Consider the following 14,880-nt stretch of genomic DNA (forward strand, 5'->3'; position numbering starts at 1 on the left):
TTTTCCATTGAAATAATTGTTTCATTAACAGGATTTTTGATGTAAGGTTTCTTAAAATGTCCTATTGTGTTTTAGCTGGAAAGACTACACCAAAAAATGGCTTCCCATAGAAACTGCCTAGAGATCCCTAGAAGGTAGAATGAATTCTGGAATTTCAGTTCACTATTTGGCAGGGATCTGGTTCACTCTTCTTGCTCCCCTCTTCACCCCAACTCTCTACTCCCCTACCCTTGCTAACCACCCCAATCCTCAGTCCCCCACCCCACCCATATAGCCTCACTTCCTAGGCTCTAAACTTTAGTACTGCAAATGACCAGAACCTAACTTGAATCATATCCGCTTTCGGAATACAGCAAGCTGAAGATTGTTCTGTAGATCTGACTTATGGTCAGTCCCCAAATACAAAAAGGCAAGGAAAATCCCCTCCCCCATACTCTTGGTGTTAAACTCCCCAATACTCTAGCTCTTGGTACCAAACTCCCCCAAACTCCTAGCTCTCTTAACAATGTCCTAACACTTCATATTTTGCCTCAGGCCTCAATAGTACTATGACAGTGATCCACCTATGACTTGCTCCTCTATCCTTTCCCATTAGTCAATCAAAGAATTTTAAAAGAACCTAGAATTTTCCAAGATGAAGAAAACTATATCCAATTTCCCCAAGTCAGAGGCCTTGAGTCACATAGACAAATGTAGTAACAATACCCCATGCTTATATCTCAAGTCAATAAACTTAAGTCTTAATTCAACAAAGTATCTCCTGAGCACCTACCATCTGGAAGGCATAATCCATACATTCCCTCAACAAATACTAGTTATGTAGCTTCTCTGGGCCAAACTACTCTAAGTGCAGAGGATGCAGCAGTAAATAGGACACAGTACCTATCCTCATGAAACTTATACTCTAAGTAGGAAACGGATGTTAATAAGTAAAATAAATACGAAGAAAGCAGAGACAGGCATTTTAGATAAGGTGATAACAGAAGGTCTCTGAGGAAATGAGATGTAAGCAAAGACTTGAAATGATGTGAAGAAAAAAGCCGTGTTAAGATCAGGCTGAGAGCAGGACTTCCCTGGCGGTACAGTGGTTAGGACTCAGTGCTTCCATTGCAGGGGGCACAGGTTCGATCCCTGGTCAGGGAACTAAGATCCCACAAGCAATGCAGCGCGGCAAAAAAAAAAAAGGTCAGATGTATAAAAATGCCCCAAAGCTAGAACAGTTTAGAGCTAAGGCAAAAGGCCAGTGTTACAGCTGTAAAGAAAGTAAAAGAAAGAATAATATGGTAGGTGAGGTCAGAGATAGCCATGGTTAAGGAATAGCCATGAATTAGGAATGAGAAAGGCACTGTGGTACTACAAGGGATATAGGGCTTTACCTGAATGAGACTATATTACAGTAAATAAAATAAAGCAAGGGACTTCCCTGGTGGCGCAGTGGTTAAGAATCCGCCTGCCAATGCAGGGGACACGGGTTCAAGCCCTGGTCCAGGAAGATCCCACATGCCGCGGAGCAACTAAGCCCGTGCTCCATAACTACTGAGCCTGTGCTCTAGAGCCTCGAGCCACAACTACTGAGCGCGCGTGCCACAACTACTGAAGCCCATGCTCCACAACAAGAGAAGCCACCGCAAGGAGAAGCCCGCGCACCACAATGAAGAGTAGCCCCCGCTCGCCACAACTAGAGAAAGCCTGCGCGCAGCAACGAAGACCCAAAGCAGCCAAAAATAAATAAATAAATTTATTTATTTTTTTAATTTAAAAAAAGAAAGAAAATAAAGCAAATGTTCAGGTAATCATCATACAAGGCATAATCAAAAATATAACATGTACAAAATACAATATGGATCACTGAAGAGTTAAGATCACAGTGACATCAACAAGGAAAGATTTCAGAGGAGGTGGTACTTGACATGGAACTACAGAAGGGAAAGGTACTATCATGAAGAGTGTACAGGACTTGCTGAGCAAGTATCCAACAAGGCTGGCATGTTTGGTACACTTCATAGAGTCTAGGAGATCAGACTGTCATGCTAAGCTGTATTGTAGAAAAACGTGTAATACCTAATTCTGTAGGCAACAGAGAGTCACTGAAGGCTGAAGTTACGGGTGAACAGAGAGAGGAATAAAATGTTCAGAGGGTTACTTTGTGGGGATCTCTCTCAAAACGGTGGTACGAGGCTTTTGCAGTAGTCTAAGTAAGAAATAATTAGAACCCACTGTATATCAACAATACCTCAAAAAAAAAAAGAGAAGAATTAGAACCCAAACTAGACGGCAGCTGTACATAGAGAACAAATATAAAAAGAGGTGGAGAACAGAGACTGAAGAAAGTTGCATTGACAGAATTTAATAAATGGTTGGATGTTGATGTTGCCATGTTGAGTTTGAGGTGCAAGTAGCACCGTCTAGATGATTGATAATTTATTCCAAAACAAGCAAATAACCTATAATCCACAAAAATTACTGAAAGAAGACCTGCTAAGTGGATTAAGACTCTCGCTCTTGATAAAAAGCTAAACTACTGTGACTTCCCTGGTGGCACAGTGGATAAGAATCCACCTGCCAGCGCAGGGGACACAGGTTCAATCCCTGGTCCGGGAAGACCCCACATACCGCGGAGCAACTAAGCCCGTGCACCACAACTACTGAAGCCTGTGCGCCTAGAGCCCGTGCTATGCAACAAGAGAAGCCACTGCAATGAGAAGCCCACGCACCACAAGGAAGAGTAGCACCCGCTCACCACAGTTAGAGAAAGCCTGCACGCAGCAACGAAGAACCAACGCAGCCAAAAATAAATAAAATTAAATCTTTAAAAAAAAAAAAAAAAAGCTATACTACTAAACATCAAAAACAAAAGAAACCAACAGCTCTTACTCAGCACTAAGATGACACTGACAATAAAATGACACAGTACCTGAGAGTGTTTCCTTTCACCCTAAGATAAGGAAGAAAGGTTTCTAGTTGACAAAAAAGTAAAAAAGTAATGTGCAATGAACAATAGCAATGTACACACACAGTTAAAAGGAGGGCCTACCCAGACATGGAATACATGACAAAGGCCAGTAAACCCCACTAGCCAATTACAGGAGAGCACTAAATTATTATTTCAATAATTTGGACAAAGGAGTAGAACTGATCATTAAACAACTGCAGTTCTATCCACTGAGTCAGCTCTATGTTATGGGAAGGGACAAATTCCAAGACTTCAGTGTCAAAGAAGCAGCTTGGATAATTAATTTTTTCTGCCTAAAATGTTCCAAGTAACATTTATTAGCCTGTTTCAAGTTAACACTTATTGGTCAGCCCATTCTAAGGCATCCTAGGGGACTTCCCTAGCGGTCCAGTGGTTAAGACTCCATCCACGCTTCCAATGCAGGGGGCGCGGGTTCGACCCCTAGTTGAGGAACTAAGATCCCACATGCCGCACGGCGTAGCCAAGGAAAAAAAAAAAAAAGAACAAGGCATCCTAATTCAAACAAAAGATGGGGTGTCACTTTTTCATGAGAACAAATACAATTTTTTTTAAAAATTAGGGTTAGATATAAGAGTAGTACCCCTTAGAAAAATCACTTTTTCTTTTAAATTATTCATAAAAATAATTCTAATGCTTTGGTTCAAAAGGCAGCTATCTACGTATCTATTTTTGATCTACTGTCATGAAACACAGTTCTCCCAGAAACAAACGAATTTGAAGACTTCACTACAGATGAATTTTCTACAATGAAGTTAGTTTATGATGTTTAAACTAGGTTTCAAAGAATCATTAAGGCAAGAAACCAGATTTTACAAAATGGTTTTTGTAAAACCATTTTACATGATTTCAAAGGGAGATCCATATGTCCTAGGTTTCTGAAGTTCCCCATTATTTACTCAATATGCCACTAAGCCCCTTCATATCTTTTACACCCACAGAGGCTATGGCAAACAATGAGATATATATATATATATGTATATATATATAAAATAACCAACTACCAATTCCTATCCCTGCCTTTATACCATCTGATGTTTTATATATTTGTTTATTACCTGCCTTCATCATTAAAATATAATTCTCATGAGAGCAACAACTGTATGCTGTTACAAATGAATCCCCAGTATCTATAACAGTGCCTAACACATAACAAGCACTAGTGAGTGCTGATCAATAAATCTACAGAAAAGACTACAACTGTAGTCTTCCTACAAACAGATTCAAGCAACCACCATATACCCTGCTTGAATCTGCCACTTTTTACAGAATGAATTTTAACTTTGGTAGCGTCTCCTTCTCCTGAATTGCGGACAATACAGCTATCTTTGAAGAATGGGAAGAGGCTCAGTGATTCCAAAGAGGCACTCTTCAGTGCAGCTCAGGGTCTAGTCTGAACTCACAGAGGACATATACGGGTATACCAGTCACTTCTGCACACACAAGACAAAAACAGATGGATGCTCACCCCTCAATAAAGGCATAAATGCAGTACAAGACATGCCAAGAAGGGATGCCACAAGACTTAATTAGTGCTCACAAGGAGCTTTGTGACACAGAATGAAAGGTACCACAGACACAGAAAACATTACAAAGGTGTGGCAATACAATACCTCAAAGACAAGAATCAGTTTGTGACCCTGATGTAATGAGGATTCCAGGGACCACTGACAATCTCCACTTACAAAGCAAAGCATGGAACAGACCCAAAGTATCAAATGCCCTGTAACAAAGAGAAACTGACATGATAAGTCCTGCGCTGTCCTCCCAGTTGTCCCTTCCACATTAGTACCACAATGCAGGCAGGCATTTCTTTCACTGAAACAACACTTTGCTCCATATTGTCTACCTTCTGTCATTAAAGTAGCTTACTTACCTCCTGTCCTGTAGCTGCTTCCATATCAAGAAACAGATCAAGAAGAGATCGGACCAGACGAGCTGCTTTAGCCTTGCTGATGGAATTCAAGAAGGGTCGCACATACTTCAGCAGTCCTCCAAGCTCTGTGTGGAAGGCAATTCAGAGAGGAAAAAGTACACATCAATATTAGGGACAAAATACCCATTAAAAAATGACCCAAGATCATAAAACCAGTACTGATGTCTGGAATCAGTCAAAATGAAACTTAGTAGGAATTTAAAGCATTCTTAGCAGGTAATGGAGCAGCAAAAAAGTTAACAACATATACCAAATCTGGATTCCATTCCCCACTCAGCCTCTGGATTACTGTGAGGGTCCTGGGAAAAGCTCATGTCTGTCTGCCTCATGAGTACAGCAAAGTACTCACACTCTCAGAAAACAGTTTTCTAGAACACGAAATATGCTATGCCTCTACCACCTTAGACAAAATTACTTCCCCACAGCTAACAAATTTATCAGGTTATAGGAGTTAATTTTTTTTTTCCTAATTTCCAACCAAGTCTGTCTCAGCAGTTCCCCTTAAACAGAGATTTTCAATTCCAGGTTCCTTTTTTCCTCCCTTCCTGAAGTAATGCCCAGCTTAGACTTTTACCAATATAATTTCCATGGCACTCTTCTGAATCAACTTTTCACATAAAAGTTAGGATGTTTGTCCCTTAAAGTTATACTATAACCTTTTAAAATTCCTCATTAATCGGCAAAACCTAAGTCTTAAACTATGACAAAAAAGCCGTCTACCACAGAGGTTCCCCCCACCCCTTATGTAAGAAAAGAGGGTGGCACAGTAATCTAAGGGAGCACCTTTAGAAACAAACGTGAAAATCAGAGAACATTTCAACTACACAACTAAGGAAGTACTTTTGGAATGTAGGTTAAAATTACTTTAGTGCCACTGCCTCCAACTGTAGACTCAGCCTCCTGAGAACTCGAATTCAGGGCAAGCAAGCCTCCCCCTCCTGAGAATGCTAATTCAGGGTCTTGAATCCTCATCTGCCTGCACAGTCACAGGATACATGGGACTGTGCCAGGTATAAAAGGAACTTTATACAGAGTGGAAAAGTTCATCTTTCCCTTCACTCCCCAGTACTGACCTGTGAATCCCACCGTCTTAAGATTTTTTTCCAATTCTGCCACTCCATTCACCCCTGTACTGACTACACACACGCCTGCTTTCATGCCTCGCTCGTGCTGCATTTCCACCTGGAATCCCTCCCCATCACTTCGACCTATGTAGATCTTAGATATCCTTTTAGGTCCAGCTGAAGTCCTAGTGAGTCTTCCATGCCAATGCCAGGCTACACTGATTTCTCTCCCTCAAATTACTTTTGCATTTATGCAAACTTCAATTATGTTATATAATCATAGCTTTTTAAAAGCAGTCTAGTGCAATGTCCCTTCTGAAACAGCATTTCCCACTATGCTTGAACAAATCTAAACACTCCCTAGTGACAGAAATATTCAGAAAGTAGACGATTCCAGTGTTGGTCAAACTAAATTGTTCTTTTCTGAAACATGAGTCTATATCCTCTTTCCACGTGGCTTCAAATATATGAAGATAACTATCCTTCATATCTCCCTAACTTTCCCTTTCTCCAAGCTAAACAGCTTTAACTATTTCAACTGTTCCTCCAATGTCCTGGTTTCTAGATTCCTTGTCACCTTAGTTGCCCTCCTCTGAATTAACTCTAGTTTGCAAATGTACCACTTGTGGTCCCCAGAACTGAATCAACGTTCCATGTAGAGTCAGACCAGCAGTCATGGCTTAATTCTCCTGATTGGACTGCCACATGTAACACAAGAAGCATGTTTTGCTTTTGCTAATAGCACTCTTTGTTCAGACTGAGTCCATAAGGTCTTTTTGCATAGAGAGGTAATTCCCCACGTTCCTCTGTTTTGATAAATAGTTTAAGTATATAACTTTATACTTTCAACACTGAATTTAATCTTGTTGGCTTTGACAATAACTCTGAATCTTAATTCTGTTCTCTACTGTACTGAATCATCTACAAAAATAAGCACACCTTCCGATATGGCTTTAGCTATACTGCCAGATACTGACCAGAAGAACAAGGACAGATCCCTATGACATGATGCTAGAGACTTCCCCCCAGCTCGACAAATGATCCATTTGTCATGGCAAATGTTCAAAGACCCTGCTTACATCAGATATGTTGTCTATATCATTCTTCCTATCCCAGGGGTGGCAAACTTTTTCTGTGAAGGACCAGATAGTAAATATTTTTGGCTTTGTGGGCTATATGGTCTCAGCGGCAGGTACTCAACTCAGCCACTGTAGTGCAGAAGCAGTCATGGGCAGTATGTAAACAAATGGGTATGGCTATGTTCCAACAAAAGTTTATTTACAAAGACAGTTGGCAAGCCATTGCCTGTGGACCCCTGCAAATCTGCTGTCTGATAAGGCTAACCAAAGAGAACCAAGGTGAGTTTGGAATAACCTTTTCTTAATAAACCCACTGCTTTATGTGCTTAAAACCTACTTATCAAATAATCTGTCCTGGAACTTTACTGATGATTACCAGTTTACAGTGTCTAGAATTTATTCTTTTCGTTATCTTTTTGAAAAGTGGAATAATGTTCTGCCCATCCTCAGTTTCCTTATACCTCTCCACCCTCCATGATTTTTCTCAGAATAATAGTGGCTCTATAAATATATCTGCTACAACTATTCTTTTGATATTAAAAGACAAAAGTTTTCAGAGCCTAGAAACTTGAACTTATTTAAAAAAGACTACCTGCTCTCTCTTCTCTCACCTACCTTAGCTTTAATTCTCTCTTTCTAATGTTATTTCTATCTTTTTCTTTTTGAAAATCATTTTCCTTCCTGGAAAAGGCAGAAGTGAAACATGAGCTAAGGAGTCTGCACTTCTCTCCAGCACTTGCTAGCATTACAGTATCTTCTCCAAGTTATTCTTCTTACTCTAACAGAAAAACAAATGACCTCTTAGTTGCCAAAGACTCAGTTCATTTTTCATTTTAGTCTATTACTGTTTCTTAGTCGTTCTTGGTTATATTCCGTTTCTTGCCATTTTCACACGGATTTTTTTTTTAATTCTTATAGAATCATATTGAGTTCTTCCTTCTATTCTTACTGAAATAATTTGCAACTGTGTGACCTGAGCTTCCTTTTCAGAACCTCACAGAACTCAACACACTCCTTTTAAGAGTCTCAGGCTATGAAATCTGCAGATCCTGAGCCTAGGCATCATGTCTGATGACGAACACCACTACTTTCAATCAATATTCTGCATCAGACACTGTCTTATTCACTAATTCCCAAGTGATTGATGTCCATCAGGGACCCTACCTTAAACTTTTTGAGTAGAGTACTTAGTGCAGTGCTAGCCATATATTAAATGCATAACAAAACAAAATTAAAAATCAGTGGAACAGACATATTTTCTGTTCTCAGGGAACCCAAAAATCAAAGGAAACAACACAAACCGATCAATTATTAATAGCAAAGATAGGTAAATGAATGTAGGCCCCAAAACTTCCTTATTATACTTGTCAAAGTCTTTCTTAGAAAACAATGATAAGTAACCTGGAAATGTTTTTTAAAGTTCTTATGATTCACCTGTTAAATTCCAATAAGTTTCCCTGTACACTTCTAAACTTCTCAGGTAGGTCACAGGGAGGGGAGGGCAAGGAATAAGGAGAGAGTAAAGCATGAAATAACTTCAAGCAAAGCAGTAACATTTTTGGACAAATTTTCTGGAACACTGACTATACTACATGCTGTTTTTAATTATCCATTCTACTTGAGAAAAACAGACATTTGGATCGTTCAACAACAGAAAAATCATTTCAGGGAATTCCCTGGCAGTCCAGTGGTTAGGACTCCGGGTTCTCACTGCCAAGGGCCCAGATTCAATCCCTGTTCAGGAAACTAAGATCTCACGAGCCACACAGCGCAGCCAAAAAAAAAAAAAAAAAAAAAAATCATTTCACCTGGTTTTCTAATTCTTTCAGGAAAATTACCTTATTAATTATATTTCATGTGGACTAATGATCAAAAGTGTTTTGCAACCCCAAGCTCACATTAACTGACAGGCAAACATAAACATGTTAAACAGGAGAGAAGTCAGCCTAAAATGAAAAAACCACCACCTACCACTGATAACTCATAAGTGGGTAACTATGGAAAGCAAATACTTCAAGGTCATGAGCTCTGAAATAGGACTACATGGATTCAAATTCTGAGTCTCCCATACTAGCTGAGCGCCCTTAAATAAGATATTTAACTTTTCTGTGCTCAGTTTCCTCAGGTATAAAATAGGTAATAGTATATACCTTACCAAGTTGTTTCGAGGATTCAATAACCTAAATCCTGTTTGGGCTTAAAACAATAACTAGTTCATAATAAGTACTCAAAAATGGTTTTTCTTATTATAGCTATTTTTAATGATATTTTAAATAAGATACAAGATCCATATAAACACATCCTCCCAATTTCATACAACTTTATTCAACTTTCTATTGACTGAGCCTAATAATTAATAAGTTATCATCCTTAATTGGAAAAGATCTTTGTTTTCAAGTTCAAGAAATTTTGCTAACTTACACGTATCATCCTTTTGGATAACAACATAATTTGGGGGAAAGTAATTCACGAGATCAACCACGTTTAATCCATTCTAATCAGATAAGCTCTAAATTCACTTTAAAGTTGACAAAAATCATCCATTTTAAGTTTAAGCAGGCTACTCTCTAAATACTATTGTCACTTTACTGTCAAAAGCCCTTCCTTGTCAAGAAGACTCTCTCCTTCTAAGGACACACCCACCCATCATCAGAATATCATCTCGAGCTTGCAAAGTCAATGGCTCAATTACAACTAGAATGTTTGGGCAACAACAGGCACAAAGCCCTAGGTACCAGTGGAGAAATCCTGGGAAGGTTCTCTCCATTTAATGTCTTACTCATTGTGTATCAGGAAAAAAGGACAGCAAAGCCACTTCCTTGGACACAAAATCGCTAGTCATTTTGAAGTCAGGGGCCTAGAGTCACTATCCAACGTAAATACATTAGAGCAGCTCCATGAAATCACCGAAGACTGCTACTGCCCACATGTAAGGGAATGCAGTGAAAATCCGAACCAGAAACAAATCACAGGTCACTATATTCCAAAAGAAACAGGATTTTTTCCCCTCATCTGCAGAACAAAAGTCTTCAATGAAAGACGTGAGTTTAAAGGTCTCTTAACTTCCTGATAGAAAATTAAAGCTCAACAAGTTGGCAATAAAATTGAATTACACTACCAATAAACTGTATGGATGCATTCCTATGTTCCCTCACTCCAACCAAAAAAAAAAAAAAACTTCACGCAGCATTTCAGGTAAAAGAAAGCAATCCACTTGTAGCACTTACCTGCAGCTTGTCCAGTCTTCGCCAGGAGAGACCCCAGTTCCAGGATGCTCTGCTCTTTGACCTGCACTGCCTCCTCATCATTCTCCTGAATGTCACGCTTCACTGGGAGAGGAAAATGCAAACTCTCTTAAAATTCTGACAAAAAATGAATACTAAAGGAAATTTCACCCTCACAAGACCAACTACAAACTCAAACAGTTAGCAAAAGACAAATTCTAGAGAGTTTTAAAAAAAAAACTCTAAACAAGAAAAAGTAAAATGATCATGTAGTACATGTCCCATGTATATCATAAGAACAGATTCCTCTCTTTTGATTTTAAATGTGCCTTTTCATTCTACCAATTAGAATTTCCCTTACCCACATACATTGAGATTTCTGTTGCTGTCACTTGGTTAATGCAAAATTCAAACAAGTTCTTCCAGTTGTGGTGGTAAGCCCCATGCCAGGAACTATGTTATGTGAAAATATTAAATATACCTGTCTGTGCATTTACCTGCCACAAACTAAAATCAAATGACCAAGTTACTGATAACTATAAAGTCAAAAGTCTTTCAATAAACTTTAGGCCTGTGGAGAGCCTCAGCTGATGGGTGTGTTAGGGATAAATAATTCTACAAAGCCATTCAGGAAACATAACCCTGTCAAAGCTCCAGTGTGATCCTTAGGAGGGAATGCTACTTTAAGGGATTCAGGACCTGTTAAAATAACTTCGTGCTATCTGTCCCACTTCCAACTGTTAATAACTATTCTACCACTCAAACACTGGACAGCCTCTTCAAGTTTGTAGTGATAATTTTAGCAATCATCACTAGTTATCACTTCTCTCACAAAGCATCATGACTTGACAAAAACCAAGATTTTGATACTCCATGATGGAGTCCGGAAAAAGTAAGGCTGTCAACCATGATGACTCAAGCTTGTTCTAACAGGAAAGCTTTCAAGGAAACTCTCTCCCAGTATAGTGGGCAAGCAAGAAATACTCTAATTATAATGTTTACCATAATTCGCACTTTATAAAAGACAACGTAGTAGGCAATAGACGCAAAAAATAAAATAAAATCCATGCGTCTCACATTAGTTCTAAATACTAGTGTGTATTCACAGGAAGAAAATACACATTGAAAATGACTCTGGTTCTTAACTATAACTGACTTAAGTCAAGATCAGAACTTCAAAAGGAAACACCCTTTATTTACCAATATCATCCATTCACTGATGCATCTTAACCCCCACTTCCTCCCTTTTTCTAGTAACCCCAAAGATAAAGACATCCAGATCTTGTCACTGTCCTTCCTCCATGAAAGTCGGGAGTACCAAAATTCAACGGACTAATGAGTCGACATAAAAGCCAACAGCCCTGAGGTCCCACATACACGTGCAAACTACTTGTTGATTCAACCCGAATCTTCTCAAGCTATATTAAAAAAGATCACACTACTACATGTGCAGTGAAGAGCTAGCCCATGCCCTAACTGAACCCTTGATGGCTGAACATTAAACGCCCCCTCTGTCATCGTAAATTTATTTCTGGTCACACCTGAATCCCAGTAGAAAACTGTCGGAAGCGACGGGCTCCGGCTCCCATTTCAGTTTTCCAGTCGTGTGCAAGGTGTAAGGCAATCATACTACAGTGCTAACATGTTTTTCTTTGATTTTCTCCAGCAACGTGCAGCCGGCCGGTTCCAAAGAGTTCCCAGAACTCCGCGGCTGACAACTAACTCCCCGAACTCTCTTCCACCCTCTACGGCAGACTAGGACGATTAGTCACCTCCTCTGGCCGGGCGGTCCCACGCCAACACCTCGCTCTTACCCCCTACACGGGGGGCAAAGGAACGTCTCAGTCACCTCCCCAAACCAAATGCCAATCCGAGGTGTGTGTCCCCTCGGTATTTCAAACCACACTCAGAAAGAGACCCCCTGAAGTGGAGCCTTCCGCGGTGGGGCTGCGAGAAGTAGCAGCTCCCAGCGTCCCGGGGAAGGAAACTCCAAGAGAAGAACGAGCGCTTGCGCTCGCGCTCCCACCCGAGCAGGCTGGGCTGAGAACAACGGCGGGAAATGCCTGTCCAGAGAGGGTTTCGCCAAGGCCCTCAACACGAGGCGCTCAGCCCAGTTCGCGACAAGCCCGCCGGCCAGCACCGCTCGCGGTCCCGGGCCAGCCCGCACGGGCCAGAGCGGGAGACAAGGCTGGGTAGTGGTGGGGCCCCGGCTCGGCCCACTCTCCCACACCGCGCCGAGCCCACCGTGAGTCAGCAGCCGGCGAGTGGACGCCGGGGTTGCCTCGGGGCTTCCCACCGGGGTGGGGACCAGGAAGCCCCAAGGAGCTCCGAGCGGCCTGAGACCCCGGCCCGGCCCCCCTCACACACACAGTGAGTCAGCAGCACCAGAGCCGGCTAGCCCGGCCCCGCTCCGCCGCCGTGGACCGACACAGGCCGAGCTGGGCCGGTGGGGCCGGAAAGGGGGCGCGGCGACCTTTACCGATGGAGTGGAGGATGTCGATGGAGGCCTCCCGGTCGGTGCTGAGTAGAGACTGGGCTCTCTGGAACTCCACCACTGCCGCAGCCGCCATCTTACCGCTCTCACACCGTACCCGGCCGAGGCCGCCGACGCCGGAAACACACGCCCGGAAGGCCCGCCCTCGCGCCTCTCCCCGCTCCCCTCATTTGCCCCGCCTCCTCCACTCCCAGAGCACCACGGGAGTTGTAGTCTCTCCGCGGGGCGGGGAAGGAGGGATGTAGGGGTGTGGATGAGAGCTGGGGAGCTTGCCGCCCACCAGCGAGGCTCTCCAGCACCGCCCAGCGGCTACCCACGAATAAAAGAGGCGGTGTCTAGCAATAGGAGCCCGAGGCTAATCCCCACCCACCCTAAAAAGAGGCCTCTTAACCCCAACTCCCCTCGCTCGCCCTTGACAGTATTTGAGCACCCGGTGGGTATCTAGTGAAAGCTGTTTAGTTTTCTTTGTAGCTTCCACATTCGGCCATTCATTCAGGGCAATAAATGATCTTATAAAGTGCTCACTATGTGGCAGACAAAGAATAGCACCATTCAAATGCGTTCAAGTGTCCGGACTCGCGCGCGCGCGCGCACGCACACGCGCGCACGCACACACACACACACACACACACACTTTCCAGGCTACAATCCTACAGAATCCTAGCCAGGCTGTGATTAAACGCACCAGTATTAGAGAAAACTGATGTTAGAAAGTAAAATATCATCTTTGCCCCCATTCACTCAATCCCTCTTGGGGGGTCACATAGAAATCTAACAGCTACTCCAACTCCCCAGATCAATAAAGAAAAAACGGATTTTTCCTTCCAATGTCTCCAGTGCCTTCAACTAAAATCACAGGTGTCTGAAAAGCTGTCAAGTAGAAGGGAAAAAAAGACATTCTATGTGCCCACTGAGGGTTGAACTTAAAGGAGTACTAAAACGTATACAGTCAGTGCAGTATGAGGAAGATCTTCCTGCAGGTGAAGACAATCCAAAAATGCAATATGCTGGGACTTCCCTGGTGGTCCAGCGGTTAGGACAACACCCTTCCAATGCAGGGGGCATGGGTTCAATCCCTGGTCGGGGAACTAAGATACTGCATGCCGCATCTCCCAGCCAAAAAAAAAAAAAAACCAAAAAACAATATGCTGTCCCCTAATGGAACCTGTAAAGGAACCAACTTTGCACTCCTCTGTGTCTGGGTTAGGCAATTTATATGTCTATTTCCTTTTACTTTACCAGCAATGTTCTGTGAAGAAGATATTATTTACACCCCATTTATAGATGAGGAAACAGGGGGTTTTAAGTGATTTGGTGAAGCTCGTATGGTAATTGACAGCACTGAGATCTGAGAGTTAGGGAATGGGTTCCTAGTTCCTGGATGTGTTCAAATGAAAACTGGATAACATCTCATCAAGTCGTAAACAGGATTCATGACATTGATTGGGGAATTGGATAGAGTGGCTTCTAAATGTCTCCTAAAACTGAGCCTTTCTTTGCTCAAAAAAGGCATTCCTCACATCTCAATTTGGTATGCAATTAATATTGTACCAGAATGTTAATGGGCTGTAAAATTCCAAAGCTGAGACCAACAGGCCATACGTATCCCCACCTTCTAAAGAAGCGTTACCAGTTACATCCCCAAAGAACTTGCTAAAAAGTGACTAGGCCAGTCCTGTAACCTTCATCCACTCCCAGCCTACAGCAGGGAGACATAAAAATTCTAAAGGAATTCATTAGAAGAAATCATAGAATAGGACAGTGTGCTTACCTCACTACAAAAAGGGGGTACTACAAAAGACTAGGGGTGTCTGCCAAACCTCTCTCCCAAGCTGGTGAGTCTTGCTGACTGTAGGAAATTTTAAGTTCATCTCTGCGCAACCACCATTGTGAGAGTTGGAGGTGAACCAGGTATGTTTCTCCGGGAGTTTGGGGCCTTCGTGCACATTCATGAAAAGAGTCACCCACTTTTGGACTGCAGAATTCTGAATTAGTGAAGTTGGTTGATACACCCCACAACAGGACAAGGAGAAAGGGCAGCAGTGAGGCAGCCTCCACTACCTGTGTTTGACATGCGCCAAGTGCAAAAGTAGATTACCCAGGACCATCTTG

At 42.1% G+C, this 14,880-nt stretch overlaps 1 protein-coding gene across 3 annotated transcripts in view; it reads right to left on the reverse strand.

Annotated features, from left to right (window-relative positions):
* Nucleotides 1-12,914, reverse strand: part of PSMD11 (proteasome 26S subunit, non-ATPase 11) — a 30,031-nt gene extending 17,117 nt beyond the window's left edge. For 2 of the 3 annotated variants that reach the window (XM_082370905.1, XM_082370907.1), the window contains exons 1-4: nt 12,754-12,914; nt 10,278-10,379; nt 4,848-4,972; nt 2,915-2,935 (exon numbers count right to left, since the gene is read on the reverse strand). In XM_082370905.1, the coding sequence (XP_082227031.1) occupies nt 2,915-2,935; nt 4,848-4,972; nt 10,278-10,379; nt 12,754-12,844 (339 nt within the window). In that variant the 5' untranslated portion in view covers nt 12,845-12,914. The remainder of the gene's footprint in view (nt 1-2,914; nt 2,936-4,847; nt 4,973-10,277; nt 10,380-12,753) is intronic. The other variant, XM_082370906.1, reaches the window with a different exon arrangement.
* Between the last annotated feature and the right edge of the window lie 1,966 nt (nt 12,915-14,880).

Source organism: Balaenoptera borealis, assembly GCF_965194805.1.
Source record: "Balaenoptera borealis genome assembly, chromosome: 20".
Lineage (NCBI taxonomy): Eukaryota > Metazoa > Chordata > Mammalia > Artiodactyla > Balaenopteridae > Balaenoptera > Balaenoptera borealis.